This window comes from Coregonus clupeaformis, chromosome 7 (genome assembly GCF_020615455.1).
Source record: "Coregonus clupeaformis isolate EN_2021a chromosome 7, ASM2061545v1, whole genome shotgun sequence".
NCBI lineage: Eukaryota > Metazoa > Chordata > Actinopteri > Salmoniformes > Salmonidae > Coregonus > Coregonus clupeaformis.
Genome location: NC_059198.1, coordinates 3771164 through 3787027, shown reverse-complemented (window position 1 = coordinate 3787027; position 15864 = coordinate 3771164). Strand labels below are relative to the sequence as shown.

Sequence of the window (15864 nt, the reverse complement as noted above, 5' to 3'; positions counted from 1 at the left end):
CCAAATCCCCATAGTCTTCTACTGTAAGGTGAACAGGGCAGATGATGTAATGCCAATGGTGTATTGATGTATCATTTTCTGCAATTCTGATACCTTAAGTATTTTGTACAAACTATTTTTGTCTGTTGAATTAGGAAATATGAGCATAATTGTGTGTCCCATGGTGGATTCGTTATCATGTCTGTGGCTAGCACAGTAAATAAAGTAATTTATTAGACACCTAATGAGGATGTTCCCATCTCTACTAAACAAAGCATTGATTCTGCCCTGTTGTATTCTACATACTGGCATGGTGCTCCAGCCATTCATAACTAAACCCTACTTGGACATTGTCCAAACAAAGGCACACCTACTCAAACATCACAATCACTTTGTTTCCCTGATTAGTTTCCTCATACTGTAGGTTATTGAACATGATCATCTCTAGAGATTTATTTGGCGGAGTTTCACATGAGCCATGATCACTGTTAGAAAAGAGCTGCCTGCATCTCCCACTGTAAACACACTGATCACGAATCCATGGTGGTCAAGTCAGCCTCGGAGGGGTAAACACTGTTACCAATAGGAAATGGTTTCCTCAGGGCTCACACTGAGGGATACTGCCCAATTCCAAACTGACACCTCACCCCTACTCTTAGGTACTTTGTGTAGATCTGAAAGGTTATATGTGTAAGCAATGTGATGGCTGGTCCACGTAGCCTATTACAGTGCAAGGTGGAGCTATCACCATATTGCTATCATTTCAGATCTACAAGAGTAGTGTAAAGGTTGATTTGATATTGAACAGATGTCGCTCACTTTCTTTCAGGTAGCCAGTTTGGAGGAGGTGCAAGCTTGACGTCAGTATCTAACAGGGAACCAGGATTGCTCTTGTGCTGATCATCAGCCAAGGTTCTTGATGTTACCATCAGGTATAACAGACATTCACCAGCCTTGCTCTTTCTCCTCGCCTCAGGAATGTAAGGATGGTATGCTACCTGGAATGTAAAGATGGTATTATACTGTAAAGATGGTATGCTACCTGGAATGTAAAGATGGTATTATACTGTAAAGATGGTATACTACCTGGAATGTAAGGATGGTATGCTACCTGGAATGTAAGGATGGTATTATACTGTAAAGATGGTATGCTACCTGGAATGTAAGGATGGTATTCTACCTGGAATGTAAGGATGGTATGCTACCTGGAATGTAAGGTGGTATGCTACCTGGAATGTAAGGATGGTATGCTACTGTAAGGATGGTATGCTACCTGGAATGTAAGGATGGTATGCTACCTGGAATGTAAGGATGGTATGCTACCTGGAATGTAAGGATGGTATGCTACCTGGAATGTAAGGATGGTAAGCTACCTGGAATGTAAGGATGGTATGCTACCTGGAATGTGTTACCTTTAACCTGTTCTCTCAATGAGCCTAACCTTGAGGAGCCATTGAGGAGGGAACTGTGTGCCTACTGCCTATAGACTACAGTGCCTCAATACTGAGGTTGACACACTCTAATCAGTGACAAGTGTCCCTGGCTGGTTCTCCTCACTGTTTCTGGGTCAGTCCTCAGCCCTTAGAGAGGGCCCCATCTGAAAGAGCCAGAGCGAGAGAGGGTAGGAGGAGAGTGAGTGAGAAAGATAGAGAGGCAGAGGTATTTATAGAAAAATGGGGCTTCGCACTACCTTTTTTTGCGAAATAATCATTAGAGGACAAAGTGTCCCAGTTCTTGTATGGGTGCTCCGCAATAGCAGCTAGCTAGGGCTGTGGGCCGGCAGATCCTACCTGCGATGGGGAGCCTGACTTACAGACCGTCTCCTCTCTCTCCCAGCCTCCTCCTCCTCCTTTGCTCCATACCTCTGGTTCTTTGATCCTGGAAAGGGAGACATCAGCCTACTTGTACACTGATGTGACCTCCTGAGAGGGCTTGGGTTTTAGGTCTTGGTGGGGGTGCTGGAGCTGGGTACGGGAGCCAGAGAGAGGGTAAGGGTGTGAGTGGGCACCAGAGACGGGGACTTTGGGCCGTTGGCTGGACGTGTCCTCGCGAACCTTGACCTCTCAGTGGACACCACCAGGGTCAAGATGAGGCGCTTTCTGAGCCGCAAGGGCCGCTTCTCACTGCGCCAGAGCAAGTCTGGACCTCGCGGTGCCTCCAAAGATTTCTGTAAGTCTACTTTAATTCCTTTTTATTATTCATCTTATCTGCTTCATCCCTCTCTTCTGGAGAGAGGAGGAGAGACAGAAGATAACAAAAGGACTAAAGCTGTGTGTGTATCTAGGTCGCAGGCTTCACAACTATTTCAGATTTGGAGAAGGGAGAAGAAGGCTGTGGGAAGTTAAACTCGACGGTGGGGTTGTGTGTCCTGGTACATCAGAGAAAGAAATGTTTGATTTAACCAATGTACTTTCTCACAGGTCTAAGATGTCCCAATTTATTTTGACACGTTACTTTAGACTTTGTTGTTTTATGACACAATACATGGAGGCTTACAAAGTGAAAAATAGAACGACGTGTTCTCACTTGCTGTGTTCTGAACTTTTATCCGGATAATCCGGGGCTCGTACATTTTCATAACACCATCACTTTTTTATTTTCCCTGCAAAGGCAGTGTAGAAATATGTCATGATGCCACTGTAGCCAGAGTTTCTCTTTTGAATTGTCTCAAACTGATCTAACCCTGACCATCCATTTCTTGTTCAACATACCTATACACATTGGTGCTGAACGAGAGAGAGAAAGAGAGACAGAAAGAGAAACAGAAAGAGAGAGACAGAAAGAGAGAGAGAGAGCGACAGACAGAAAGAGAGAAAGAGAGAGAGTGTGTGTGTGTGTGTGTGTGTGTGTGTGTGTGTGTGTGTGTGTGTGTGTGTGTGTGTGTGTGTGTGTGTGTGTGTGTGTGTGTGTGTGTGTGTGTGTGTGTGTGTGTGTGTGTGTGTGTGTGTGTGTGTGTGTGTGTGTGTGTGTGTGTGTGTGTGTGCGCGCGTGCGCGCGTGTGTCTTCATGCACCCCTTGCTAATGAGTGAAAGATTGCCACTTAAGTCATTGACTTGTACTGAAATTGCATAAACTGCCTGCTGTAGTCATGGAACCCATTAATCTTTTCATTAAACATTAATCCTCATAGGATTACATTATCATATGACCTATTAAAATGAATGAGGCTGCAGCTGTAGACTCCAGTGTTAGGAGGTTAACAGTCTGGTACAGGAGAGAAAGGAGAATGAATGGGTACATCTCAATACTCTAAAGACGTTTCCTCCTGTTGTATCCAGCTTTCCTTCAACTGCCCTGATCTGAAACAACTGGACAAGAGAAAGCAAGTAATTTTGATAGGCCTGTCTCTGCCACTTTGCCTTCAGCTATCGCGTCTGTTCAGATCAGTGCAGATGCGTGAGAGGAAACAAGGATAGGAAGCCATTTTAGAGTATTGAGTTGCACCCGTTGACTGCAGTATGAGAATGAGGCCAGTGACCAGGGGAGGGCCAGCAGTTCAGAACAGAAAGATATGACAGACAGGCTAAAACAGCATCCTTCCCTCATGTTCTGTTCCTCATGATCACTGGTCTTAAAGGAACTTGAAGGAACTTGATCGGTAAAAACAATATGGTGGAAACGTATTCAGTTTGACCTGTTCTTGATGGAGAGGACAGGTGGTGCTTATATTTGATCTCTCTAAACATTGACTATATTCACTCTTCAGAATAAAATTATATTTATTTGTTATTGATGAAGTTATTTCTTATTGATTGCTATTATATAATAAAGTCAAGTTTTTTCCTATAGTTGACGTTCCCCTCTCGAACCCTCCAAGCGGGGCGTTATACTATGGAGGTATGATAGTGTCTGTTAAAAACACACTGTGTTTGACCATTGTGGATGCCCCTTAAGAGCAGAAAAACCTTCTCAACCCATTTCATTTTTGTGATGCTTCAGTCTCTGGTTCTCTCGCCCATTCAGATGATGCTTTCCGTCAACAAATGGGCTGTCCTCCAATGAATAATCCAATGAATATCAGTAAGACTTTTAAACTAGTTTCAAGTCCCAGATCTGGGTTCAAATACTATTTTAAATCTTTCAAATACTTTTACAGTTTGCTTTAGCCTGCCTGGGGTTCCAGATGGGTGGGATTTGTAGTTTTGCAACTATTCCATTGGTTCAGTTGTGCCGGGCAAGCTCAATCAAGCCCAGATAAAGTATTTACAATTATTTCAAATATTATTTGAACCCGGGTCAGTCAAGTACAGCTACAGTGTAGTAGTCTCTTCACTGCCGCTTGTCTCCGCCTCAGTGAGACAAGCAACTGTGAAAAGAGACTACAATGTAGTTAAAGGTAGACTCAGCGATACAAATGTACCGTTAGCAGATCGGGACGACTTCCAAAACATCAAAGAGCGCGAAGCAAGAGGCTAATCTCCTCCGCAGTTGTTGTCACGCAGCTATCACGTTGCAGGAGAGTGACGCAAACTCTCGTGAACATGTGCAGATGCTCTGTGGTGTGCATGCTCACAAGTGCAGCCTCTTGCATGGCACTCACTCTCCAGTAGCTTTGGTTCTTCACACAGCTGCTCATATCGCTGAGTCTCCATTTAAATGGTATCATAATGTGACATTGCATGACATTGTTATTAAAATAATCTACACTCTTATGCCCCAAATACATCAAGGTACCCTGGTTTTACCTGGGCTCTGTCTTCAGTGTGTTCAGGTCATCCCAGGTTATCAGACCCTGCTTTGGATCCCTGGTCCAGAGGCAGGTCTGACCCTGGTCTTACCTGGGTCTCCACCAGTGTATTTGGGGAAACCTGGATTATTATAGTTCCTGAATCTCGCCACGCCTCCTACTGGTGTAAAACAAATAAGTACCCATAATGTTTTACCATTCTACCACAGCAGGAGGCGTGCATGTGCCTGTGTCTATAATCTGCTATATTTGGGGATAGTATTTGAGAAAAGCATGGACTCTAGACCTTGGTAATAGCAGTGTTTGTGTTAGAAGTATCCTGGTCCCAGATCTGTTTGTGCTCTTGCCAACTACATTGCTGTCATTGCTAAGTCAAACATGTTCCATAAGGAGTTGTCAAGACAGCAGAAACAGACTGGCACCCAGGCTATGTATAACAGGCTTAAGTAACCAACCCAATCCTGACTACTCTCCAGACCTGACCCTCCCGGCGACCAATCAGAACTGGCCGGAGGAGTTTGGGTTCACTCTGGGGGGCGCGGGCCCCAGCTACATCCTGTCTGTGATTGAGGGCAGCAGTGCCTACCTGGCGGGCCTGCAGCCTGGGGACCAGGTGGTGGACATCGAGGGCCAGGAGGTGTCCTCTCTCAGCACCCAGGCCTTGGTGGCCCTGGCACAGACTCTGAAGACTGTACCCCCCAGCATCGGAGTGGTGTCACGCATAGAACAGGTCTGGAACAGATGGGAGATCATTTAGGCTTCAGTGATGCAGATAGTGGACATTTGACCTCGGTTTTTCATTAGATACATTTTTTAAAGGCAGATAGGAGTTGTTTGTGACAGTGTTGTTGCATGTTACATAAGCCCCAGTGTGATCACTACTACTGATCTGGAACTGGGAGCTGGGTAACACATAAGTCTAGGGCAAAATGACATGTACTTTTAAAACAACCTCCATTACTTTCCATGCAGATACTTATCAAATAGACAGTTAATTGACTTCACATCTAATTTTAATCTGACTGTTGGTTCCCCTTCCCTAGATGGACATCAACCCAGGCCCCGACGGCCGTTTCGGCTTCACTATCGTGGGAGACTGCCCCCTCCTGGTGGATGACTGCCTGCCCAACTCCCCGGCGGGCCGCAGTGGCCTCCGGGCCGGCGACTACGTCATGGAGGTCAACGGGATCCCCGTCAAGCATCACGAAACGGCAGCGGCCATGATCAAGGTGGCGCAGGGGCGCCCACTGCGTCTGGGCGTGCTCAGTATGAGACGGAGGATCAAGCGCCTCAGCCACAGTATGAGGGAGGTGTCACTGAGCGGCGATAGCGTCAGGCAGGACCGTGCACACAAGGCCCTGGAGTTTAACAAGAAGGTGTGTGGGTGGCAGGGGTGTGTGTGTGTAGGGTCAGTGTGTGTGTGTCTGCATTTTTGTCTGTCTCTGTGTCTGTCTCCATCTCCGACTCTGTCTCTGCGTCTGTCTCTGTGTCTGTGTCTGTCTCCATCTCCGTCTCTGTCTCTGTCTCTGTCTCTGTGTCTGTGTCTGTCTCCATCTCCGTCTCTGTCTCTGCGTCTGTCTCTGTGTCTGTGTCTGTGTCTGTCTCCATCTCTGTCTCCGTCTCCGTCTCTGTCTCTGTGTCTGTGTCTGTGTCTGTGTCTGTGTCTGTCTCCATCTCCGTCTCTGTCTCTGCGTCTGTCTCTGTGTCTGTGTCTGTGTCCTACTCCATCTCCGTCTCTGTCTCTGTCTCTGTCTCTGTCTCTGTGTCTGTCTCCATCTCCGTCTCTGTCTCTGCGTCTGTCTCTGTCTCTGTGTCTCTCTCCGTCTCCGTCTCCATCTCTGTCTCTGTCTGTCTCCATCTGTGGAGGTCTCCACACACACAAGCCCACAGAGGTCAACAGGAAGTTGTGTTTATCTTCTTGCAGGTGGAGGAGGTGCTTGGTGATGAGCCAGATATAAAGGAACAGCTGTTTGGTGTTCTGAAGCAGTACGCAGCCGAGAGGAATGTGGAGAACCTAGCTGAAGCCCTCCCGGACATCTTAACCAATGAAGACCATCAGCAGCTGATTGACAGCGTCAGGTACCAATCAGCTGATTATAACACGCTGTCATGCCGCCTCTTTGTGGCATTACGTCATGGTCAGATTTTTATAATGAAGAGATGTTGAATAAGGGGTCAGACAAGAGCCCAGTTTCCCAATAGCGATGGATCTTAAGCTTACGAATGTTTTAACAATGCATCGTTCTTATAACGGCCAAAGTTGTCACATGCGTTTCCCAAAACACCACATAGAGAGAACGTTCACTAAGTGTGTCATTAGAAGGAGAATGATTCCACAATACTGACAACTGATCAGCTCCTAGAGAGATATTATCACCTATGGCTGCAAATATTGAGGCGACGTAGACTATTCTAATGCTTACCCTATAAGGGACAGTTCGAAATGTACTGGGGTGGGGGCTGGACCAACTCAAGGTGTCATAAAAAAAGCAACCCCTCCCCAACAGTTGAAAATTATATGGCAAATAGAAATCAAAACTGGATGGTGTTCAGAGATAGATGAGAGGTGTTGAGGGGAGCTGAAGGGTGGGACTAAAAATAACAAAAAAACTAGATAACTAATGTAAAATATACTGTGTAAAATGTATATAGGTTCAGAACTTTTGTGAAACATCACAGCATAGTAGAAAAATATATGGCAAATAGAAATCAAAACTGGATGGTGTTCAGAGGTAGATGAGAGGTGTTGAGGGGAGCTGAAGGGTGGGATTAAAAACAAACAAAAGATAACTAATGTAAAATATACCTTGTCCCTAAAATGTATATAGTATGTACTATATAAGCTGGAAGTGGAAGCCTAAGTGTTGTTGTCCATTAGTTTACTCCAATTAGGTGAGGGGTGGTAGGGTTAGGGGGAAATAATAAAGGAAAATACTGTATATACATAAAAAATATATACAGTGAGGGAAAAAAGTATTTGATCCCCTGCTGATTTTGTACGTTTGCCCACTGCCAAAGAAATGATCAGTCTATAATTTTAATGGTAGGTTTATTTGAACAGTAAGAGACAGAATAACAACAAAAAAATCCAGAAAAACGCATGTCAAAAATTTTATAAATTGATTTGCATGTTAATGAGGGAAATAAGTATTTGACCCCCTCTCAATCAGAAAGATTTCTGGCTCCCAGGTGTCTTTTATACAGGTAACGAGCTGAGATTAGGAGCATGCTCTTAAAGGGACTGCTCCTAATCTCAGTTTGTTACCTGTATAAAAGACACCTGTCCACAGAAGCAATCAATCAATCAGATTCCATACTCTCCACCATGGCCAAGACCAAAGAGCTCTCCAAGGATGTCAGGGACAAGATTGTAGACCTACACAAGGCTGGAATGGGCTACAAGACCATTGCCAAGCAGCTTGGTGAGAAGGTGACAACAGTTGGTGCGATTATTCGCAAATCGAAGAAACACAAAATAACTGTAAATCTCCCTCGGCCTGGGGCTCCATGCAAGATCTCACCTCGTGGAGTTGCAATGATCATGAGAACGGTGAGGAATCAGCCCAGAACTACACGGGAGGATCTTGTCAATGACCTCAAGGCAGCTGGGACCATAGTCACCAAGAAAACAATTGGTAACACACTACGCCGTGAAGGACTGAAATCCTGCAGCGCCGCAAGGTCCCCCTTCTCAAGAAAGCACATCTACATGCCCGTCTGAAGTTTGACAATGAACATCTGAATGATTCAGAGGAGAACTGGGTGAAAGTGTTGTGGTCAGATGAGACCAAAATTGAGCTCTTTGGCATCAACTCAACTCGCCGTGTTTGGAGGAGGAGGAATGCTGCCTATGACCCCAAGAACACCATCCCCACCGTCAAACATGGAGGTGGAAACATTATGCTTTGGGGGTGTTTTTCTTCTAAGGGGACAGGACAACTTCAACGCATCAAAGGGACGATGGACGGGGCCATGTACTGTCAAATCTTGGTTGAGAACCTCCTTCCCTCAGCCAGGGCATTGAAAATGGGTCGTGGATGGGTATTCCAGCATGACAATGACCCAAAAAACACGGCCAAGGCAACAAAGGAGTGGCTCAAGTAGAAGCACATTAAGGTCCTGGAGTGGCCTAGCCAGTCTCCAGACCTTAATCCCATAGAAAATCTGTGGAGGGAGCTGAAGGTTTGAGTTGCCAAACGTCAGCCTCGAAACCTTAATGACTTGGAGAAGATCTGCAAAGAGGAGTGGGACAAAATCCCTCCTGAGATGTGTGCAAACCTGGTGGCCAACTACAAGAAACGTCTGTCCTCTATGATTGCCAACAAGGGTTTTGCCACCAAGTACTAAGTCATGTTTTGCAGAGGGGTCAAATACTTATTTCCCTCATTAAAATGCAAATCAATTTATAACATTTTTGACATGCGTTTTTCTGGATTTTTTTGTTGTTATTCTGTCTCTCACTGTTCAAATAAACCTACCATTAAAATTATAGACTGATAATTTCTTTGTCAGTGGGCAAACGTACAAAATCAGCAGGGGATCAAATACTTTTTTCCCTCACTGTATATACAGCTGCGGAAAAAATTAAGAGACCACTGCAAAATTATCAATTTCTCTGGTTTTACTATTTATAGGTATGTTTTTGGGTAAAAATAACATTTTTGTTTTATTCTATAAACTGCTGACAACATTTCTCCCAAATTCCAAATAAAAATGTTGTCATTTAGAGCATTTATTTGCAGAAAATGACAACTGTTCAAAATAACAAAAAATATGCAGTTGTCACGATCGTCGTAAGCAATGGACCAAGGCGCAGCGTGATATGCGTACATCTTTTAATGAGTACTTATTAACAATAACAAAACAACAAAACGATACGTGAAGTCCTAAGGTTAACAAAACACAAACCTCTCCGGAACAAGATCCCACAAATGACAAGTGCAAAACAGGCTGCCTAAGTATGGTCCCCAATCAGAGACAACAAGCCACAGCTGCCTCTGATTGGGAACCACCCCGGCCAACATAGAACACATGAACTAGAACATGAACATAGAACACTAAACATAGAAACTAACACCCTGGCTCAACATATAAGAGTCCCCAGAGCCAGGGCGTGACAGTACCCCCCCAAAGGCGCGGACTGCGACCGCGCCAACTAAACCCAACAGGGGAGGGGCCGGGTGGGCATTCCGCCTCGGAGGCGGATCCGGCTCCGGGCGTGACCACCACTCTCTAGCTACCCCCCCGTAGCGCCCCTGGTCTGGTCCCGCTGGCTGGAGCTGGACATCGGTGGAGCGGATTGCTTAGGCTCCGGTGTGGAGCAGCTGACCGGTACCTGACCAGGCACCGGTGGAACAGGCACGGGCTGTGCCGGACTGATGACGCGCACCACTGGCTTGGTGCGGGGAGCAGGAACCGGCCGGACCGGGCTGGCGACGCGCACCACTGCCTTGGTGCGGGGAGCAGGGACGGGCCGGACCGGGCTGACGACGCGCACCACTGGCTTGGTGCGAGGAGCAGGAACAGGCCGGACCGGGCTGACGACGCGCACCACAGGCTTGGTGCGGGGAGCAGGAACAGGCCGGACCGGGCTGGCGACGCGCACCACTGGCTTGGTGCGAGGGACAGGAACAGGCCGGGCCGAGCTGGCGACGCGCACCACAGGATTCGTGCGGGGAGCAGGAACAGGCCGGGCCGGGCTGGCGACGCGCACCACAGGCTTGGTGCGAGGTGCAGGAACAGGCCGGGCCGAGTGGCGACGCGCACCACAGGCTTGGTGCGAGGGGCAGGAACAGGCCGGGCCGGGCTGGCGACGCGCACCACAGGCTTGGTGCGAGGGGCAGGAACAGACCGGGCCAGGCTGGCGACGCGCACCACAGGCTTGGTGCGAGGGGCAGGAACAGGCCAGGCCGGACTGGGAACACGCACCACTAACTTAGTGCAGGGAGCAGGAACGGGTTGGGCCGTACTGGGAACACGCACCACTAACATAGTGCGGGGAGCAGGAATGGGTTGGGCCGTACTGGGAACACACACCACTGGCCTTGTGCGGGAATCAGGAACGGGCCGGACCGGACTGGTGACACACACCACTTTCTTTGTGCGAGGAGCGGGACTGGGTTTCCTCATAAACCTCCGCTCCCTCTGCTGCCTACTCAGTTCCTCTCGCCGTGCCTCCACACTCTCCTTCTCCCTCCTGACCAATGGCCCCCGTAACCTGGTGGCCTCCTCTCCTAGTCCACAAACTCGCCCTGTAGCTGCCTCCAGCAGCCCCGTCGTCCATGCCGTGTGCCCCCCCAAAAAAAAATATTGGGGTTGCCTCTCGCCTGTCCGACGACGGCCCGGTTGGCGCCGCTTCTCCTCTCCTGCCTGGGCATCCTCCCTCATCGCCCTCCGGTAGCGGACGGCCTCCTCCTCTGTGATCTTCCCCCAACCGAGGAGGACATCCACTAGCGTTACCTCCGGTGTTTGCTCCTGGACACGCTGCTTGGTCCTTATTTGGTGGGATCTTCTGTCACGATCGTCGTAAGCAACGGACCAAGGCGCAGCGTGATATGCGTACATCTTTTAATGAGTACTTATTAACAATAACAAAACAACAAAACGATACGTGAAGTCCTAAGGTTAACAAAACACAAACCTCTCCGGAACAAGATCCCACAAATGACAAGTGCAAAACAGGCTGCCTAAGTATGGTCCCCAATCAGAGACAACAAGCCACAGCTGCCTCTGATTGGGAACCACCCCGGCCAACATAGAAACACATGAACTAGAACATGAACATAGAACACTAAACATAGAAACTAACACCCTGGCTCAACATATAAGAGTCCCCAGAGCCAGGGCGTGACAGCAGTGTTGTCAGACCTCGAATAATGCAAAGAAAATAAGTTCATGTTCATTTTCAAACAACACAATAGTAATGTTTTAACTTAGGAAGAGTTCAGAAATCAATATTTAAAGGAATAACCCTGATTTTCAATGACAGCTTTCATGCGTCTTGGCATGCTCTCCACCAGTCTTTCACATTGATGTTGGGTGACTTTATGCCACTCCTGGCGCAAAAATTCAAGCAGCTCGGCTTTGTTTGATGGCTTGTGACCATCCATCTTCCTCTTGATCACATTCCAGAAGTTTTCAATGGGGTTCAGGTCTGGAGATTGGGCTGGCCATGACAGGGTCTTGATCTGGTGGTCCTCCATCCACACCTTGATTGACCTGGCTGTGTGGCATGGCACATTGTCCTGCTGGAAAAACCAATCCTCAGAGTTGGGGAACAATGTCAGAGCAAAAGGAAGCAAGTTTTCTTCCAGGACAACCTTGTATGTGGCTTGATTCATGTGTCCTTCACAAAGACAAATCTGCCCGAGTCCAGCCTTGCACCTCCAGATCATCACCGATCCTCCACCAAATTTCACAGTGGGTGCGAGACACTGTGGCTTGTAGGCCTCTCCAGGTCTCCGTCTAACCATTAGATGACCAGGTGTTGGGCAAAGCTGAAAATTGGACTCATCAGAGAAGATGACCTTACTCCAGTCCTCTACGGTCCAATCCTTATGGTCTTTTGCAAACCTCAGCCTGGCTCTTCTTTGCTTCTCATTGATGAAGGGCTTTTTTCTAGCTTTGCACGACTTCAGCCCTGCCCCTAGGAGCCTGTTTTGAAAAGTCCTCGCCATGCAATTCACCCCAGCTGCCGTTTGCCATTCTTTTTGTACGTCACTTGATGTCATCCTACGGTTGTTGAGTGACATTCGAATGAGTTGGCGGTCATCCCGGTCAGTAGAGAGTCGTTTTCGCCCTCTGCCGGTCTGTAGCTTTGTTGTCCCCAATGTCTGCTGCTTGACCTTGTTCTTATGAACCGCCGTCTTTGAAATTTTAAGGATGGAAGCAACCTGACGCTCACTGTATCCCTCTGCCAGTAAAGCCAGAATTGAACCCTTCTTTTCCTCACTCAAAACGTTCCTTTTCAACTCGTTTGGCATGGTCAATAGTTATTTTTTGATTAATATTACTTTTGAGGTACTATTAGCACTGTTTTTGCCATCCAGCTGGTCCTATTGCAAGAGGATAGTGATGACCACAGCAGTGGTTTTTATACTTTTCCTCGTTAAATAAGATTTGGTTCATGTGATCACCTAATCAGTACCTAATTCAGTAGAATGAGGTGTGCCTGTGTTGGAATTCAACAGACACTGGAATGGAATGGCTGTCATACATGTAGAGATGCTGATTTAAGAAAAAGTTGCAGTGGTCTCTTAATTTTTTCCAGAGCTGTATATACACTACCGTTCAAAAGTTTGGGGTCACTTAGAAATGTCCTCGTTTTCGAAAGAAAAGCAATTTTTTGGTCCATTAACATCAAATTGATCAGAAATACAGTGTAGACATTGTTAATGTTGTAAATGGCTATTGTAGCTGGAAACGGCTGATTTTTAATGGAATATCTACATAGGCGTACAGAGGACCATTATCAGCAACCATCAGTCCTGTGTTCCAATGGCACATTGTGTTTGCTATTCCAAGTTTATCATTTAAAAAGGCTAAATGATCATTAGAAAACCCTTTTGCAATTATGTTAGCACAGCTGAAAACTGTTGTGCTGATTAAAGAAGCAATAAAACTGGCCTTCTTGAGACTAGTTGAGTATCTGGAGCATCAGCAATTGTGGGTTCGATTACAGGCTGTCAGAGTGGTGTGTGTGGATGAGTGAAAGGAATCAAGCGCAGGAACCAGGATGACTTCAACAGACTTTAGTAAGGTCCACCACATGAACAAAGAGTCGCCAACCCAACCGGGCGGCGCGAACAATTACGCACAAACACAGTGCGGAAAAAACAAGAAAAGCGCACGCAGTGCGAACTCTCGAAAAACAATAACGAGAGATACAAACTCCTCGGAGGCAGGCTGACAATAAACAATCACGCATAACACCTGACCCAAACACACGAAACTAAATAGGGAACACAATCAAACACAAACAAGGGACAGGTGTTACAAAGAGACAAAACCAAACGAACATGAAACATAGAACGGTGGCAGCTAGTACTCCGGAGACGACGACCGCCGAAGCCTGCCCGAACAAGGAGAAGGAGCAGCCTCGGCCGAAACCGTGACACAGGCTCAAAATGGCCAGAAACAAATAACTTTCTTCTGAAACTCGTCAGCCTATTCTTGTTCTGAGAAATTAACGCTATTCCATGCGAGAAATTGCCAAGAAACTGAAGATCTCGTACAACGCTGTGTACTACTCCCTTCACAGAACAGCGCAAACTGGCTCTAACCAGAATTGAAAGAGGAGTGGGAGGCCCCGGTGCACAACTGAGCAAGAGGACAAATAGAAAGCATGGGGTGAAATCTCTTCACATTACCTCAACAAATTGACAACTAGAATGCCAAATGTCTGCAAGACTGTAATTGCTGCAAATGGAGGATTCTTTGACGAAAGCAAAGTTTGAAGGACACAATTATTATTTCAATTGAAAATCATTATTTCTAACCTTGTCAATGACTACATTTCCTATTCATTTTTGCTATATTTCCTATTCAAACTCATTTCATGAATGTGTTCATGGAAAACAAGGAAATTTCTAATTGACCCCAAACTTTTGAACGGTAGTAAATATATATTTATAAAACAATATAAATGGGGGATTGGAAATGATGCAGACAATTACATTGATAGAAGCCACAATATATATGCAATATTAAAGCTGATCCACCCCCTAAAAAAAACTAATGCATGCACACACACACACAATCTCTTTGAGAGTCATATAGTTCTCTGCGTCACATCCTGTCATAGTGACTAGTGACTCTTCTCCCTGATGGGTTTTTAAAGGAGCTGCCGAGCATCACAAAGCACAAACACCTTTGAGCACAACAGATTCAAACAGACTTCCTTAACACACTCACCCACCCATAGCAAAATATACAACAAACGACTAACAGTGACAGTATCATTGGTACACACTCATACACAGTGGTGGACAGATATTCAGAGACAGCAGCCTTTAACCCAGCTGATATAATCAGGACAGCATATTCATATTTTAGAGTGAGTGAACAGCCTTGGTGCCAGGCCTGAGTTTGATGATGCAGAGTGTGTGTGTGTGTTTGTGTTGTCGTGTCGCGTCGGCTGCTGGTGGCTATTGCTGTCAACCAAAGAGTCCGCTTAAGCTGCACCGTGTTCAAAGGCTTTTATTAAAATCACGAGGTTACAGCATAAGTTACAGACACGCGAAGTCTGGAGAAGCTCAGTTTCCCAAATGAATCTTGAATGCTTCTGCCCCTTCGTCGTTTTTCCCCCAGTATATATAAACTCCCAAGATGTGGGTGGCTCCCTCTACTGTCCAATCCCCGTGTCTACAACACACTTCCTGTCTGTTGTATGTGGCGTTACACTAAAACATTCCCTCTTGATAGTAAAATCAACATTCTTTCAGTTCCACTTAAAAACATTTAACACCATCATAATCTCAATACACTACATTCCCCCTTCGAGAACGAACTAAAAGTCTCGAAAACAAACAGAATAGGATTATGACAAGTAACAATTTATCTTATTGAGTATCTTTAACATTAAACCAAAAAACATTCTCCTCTAGAGTGTAAATACCTTTCTATGAAATATGAACAACTGTTTATGAAGTGTGAATACATTACTATGAAATATGAACAAATCTTTATGGAGTGTAAGAGCGAAAAACTGTCCGGCAGCCATCTTTTCAGATATCCATCCATCAATCAAGACAGTAAAATTCTCTCACGGTCCCTCTGCCCCAGGCAACCACCTCGGTACTCCTGATAAACTCATAAACCATGTAAATGCATTTGCAACTATGATGCAATTAAATACACATGTAAGCCCCTGCAAACAAAATCCTATCCAATAAATATCCATTGTAAGGCTGGTCAACCCATTGGACCCTACAGTGAACCTCTCCCTGCCTAAATTCCCTGTCCCTAAACATTCACGAAATAAACAAAAACATATAAGATCCTCACATGTATTCAATAACATAAAACATCATTCTACAAAAATTAATACCTAAGAATATGACACAATTATGTATTATACATCAAATATGTCTATATTTCATAGCAGACACTGGAATGTAGTCCACTACACTTCATCTCCCTGTAGTCTCGACTTCCAATGGATTTGTTGATGATGGAATCGGCCACCCCCTCCTTGTTTC

At 45.9% G+C, this 15864-nt stretch overlaps 1 protein-coding gene across 1 annotated transcript in view; it reads left to right on the top strand.

The window, feature by feature from the left end:
• The first annotated feature begins 2066 nt into the window (after positions 1-2066).
• LOC121570740 (delphilin-like) overlaps positions 2067-15864 on the top strand; it is a 92452-nt gene continuing 78654 nt past the window's right edge. The window contains 4 exon segments of the mRNA XM_045221007.1: positions 2067-2148; positions 5107-5396; positions 5710-6042; positions 6591-6745. Of these exon segments, the coding sequence (XP_045076942.1) occupies positions 2067-2148; positions 5107-5396; positions 5710-6042; positions 6591-6745 (860 nt within the window).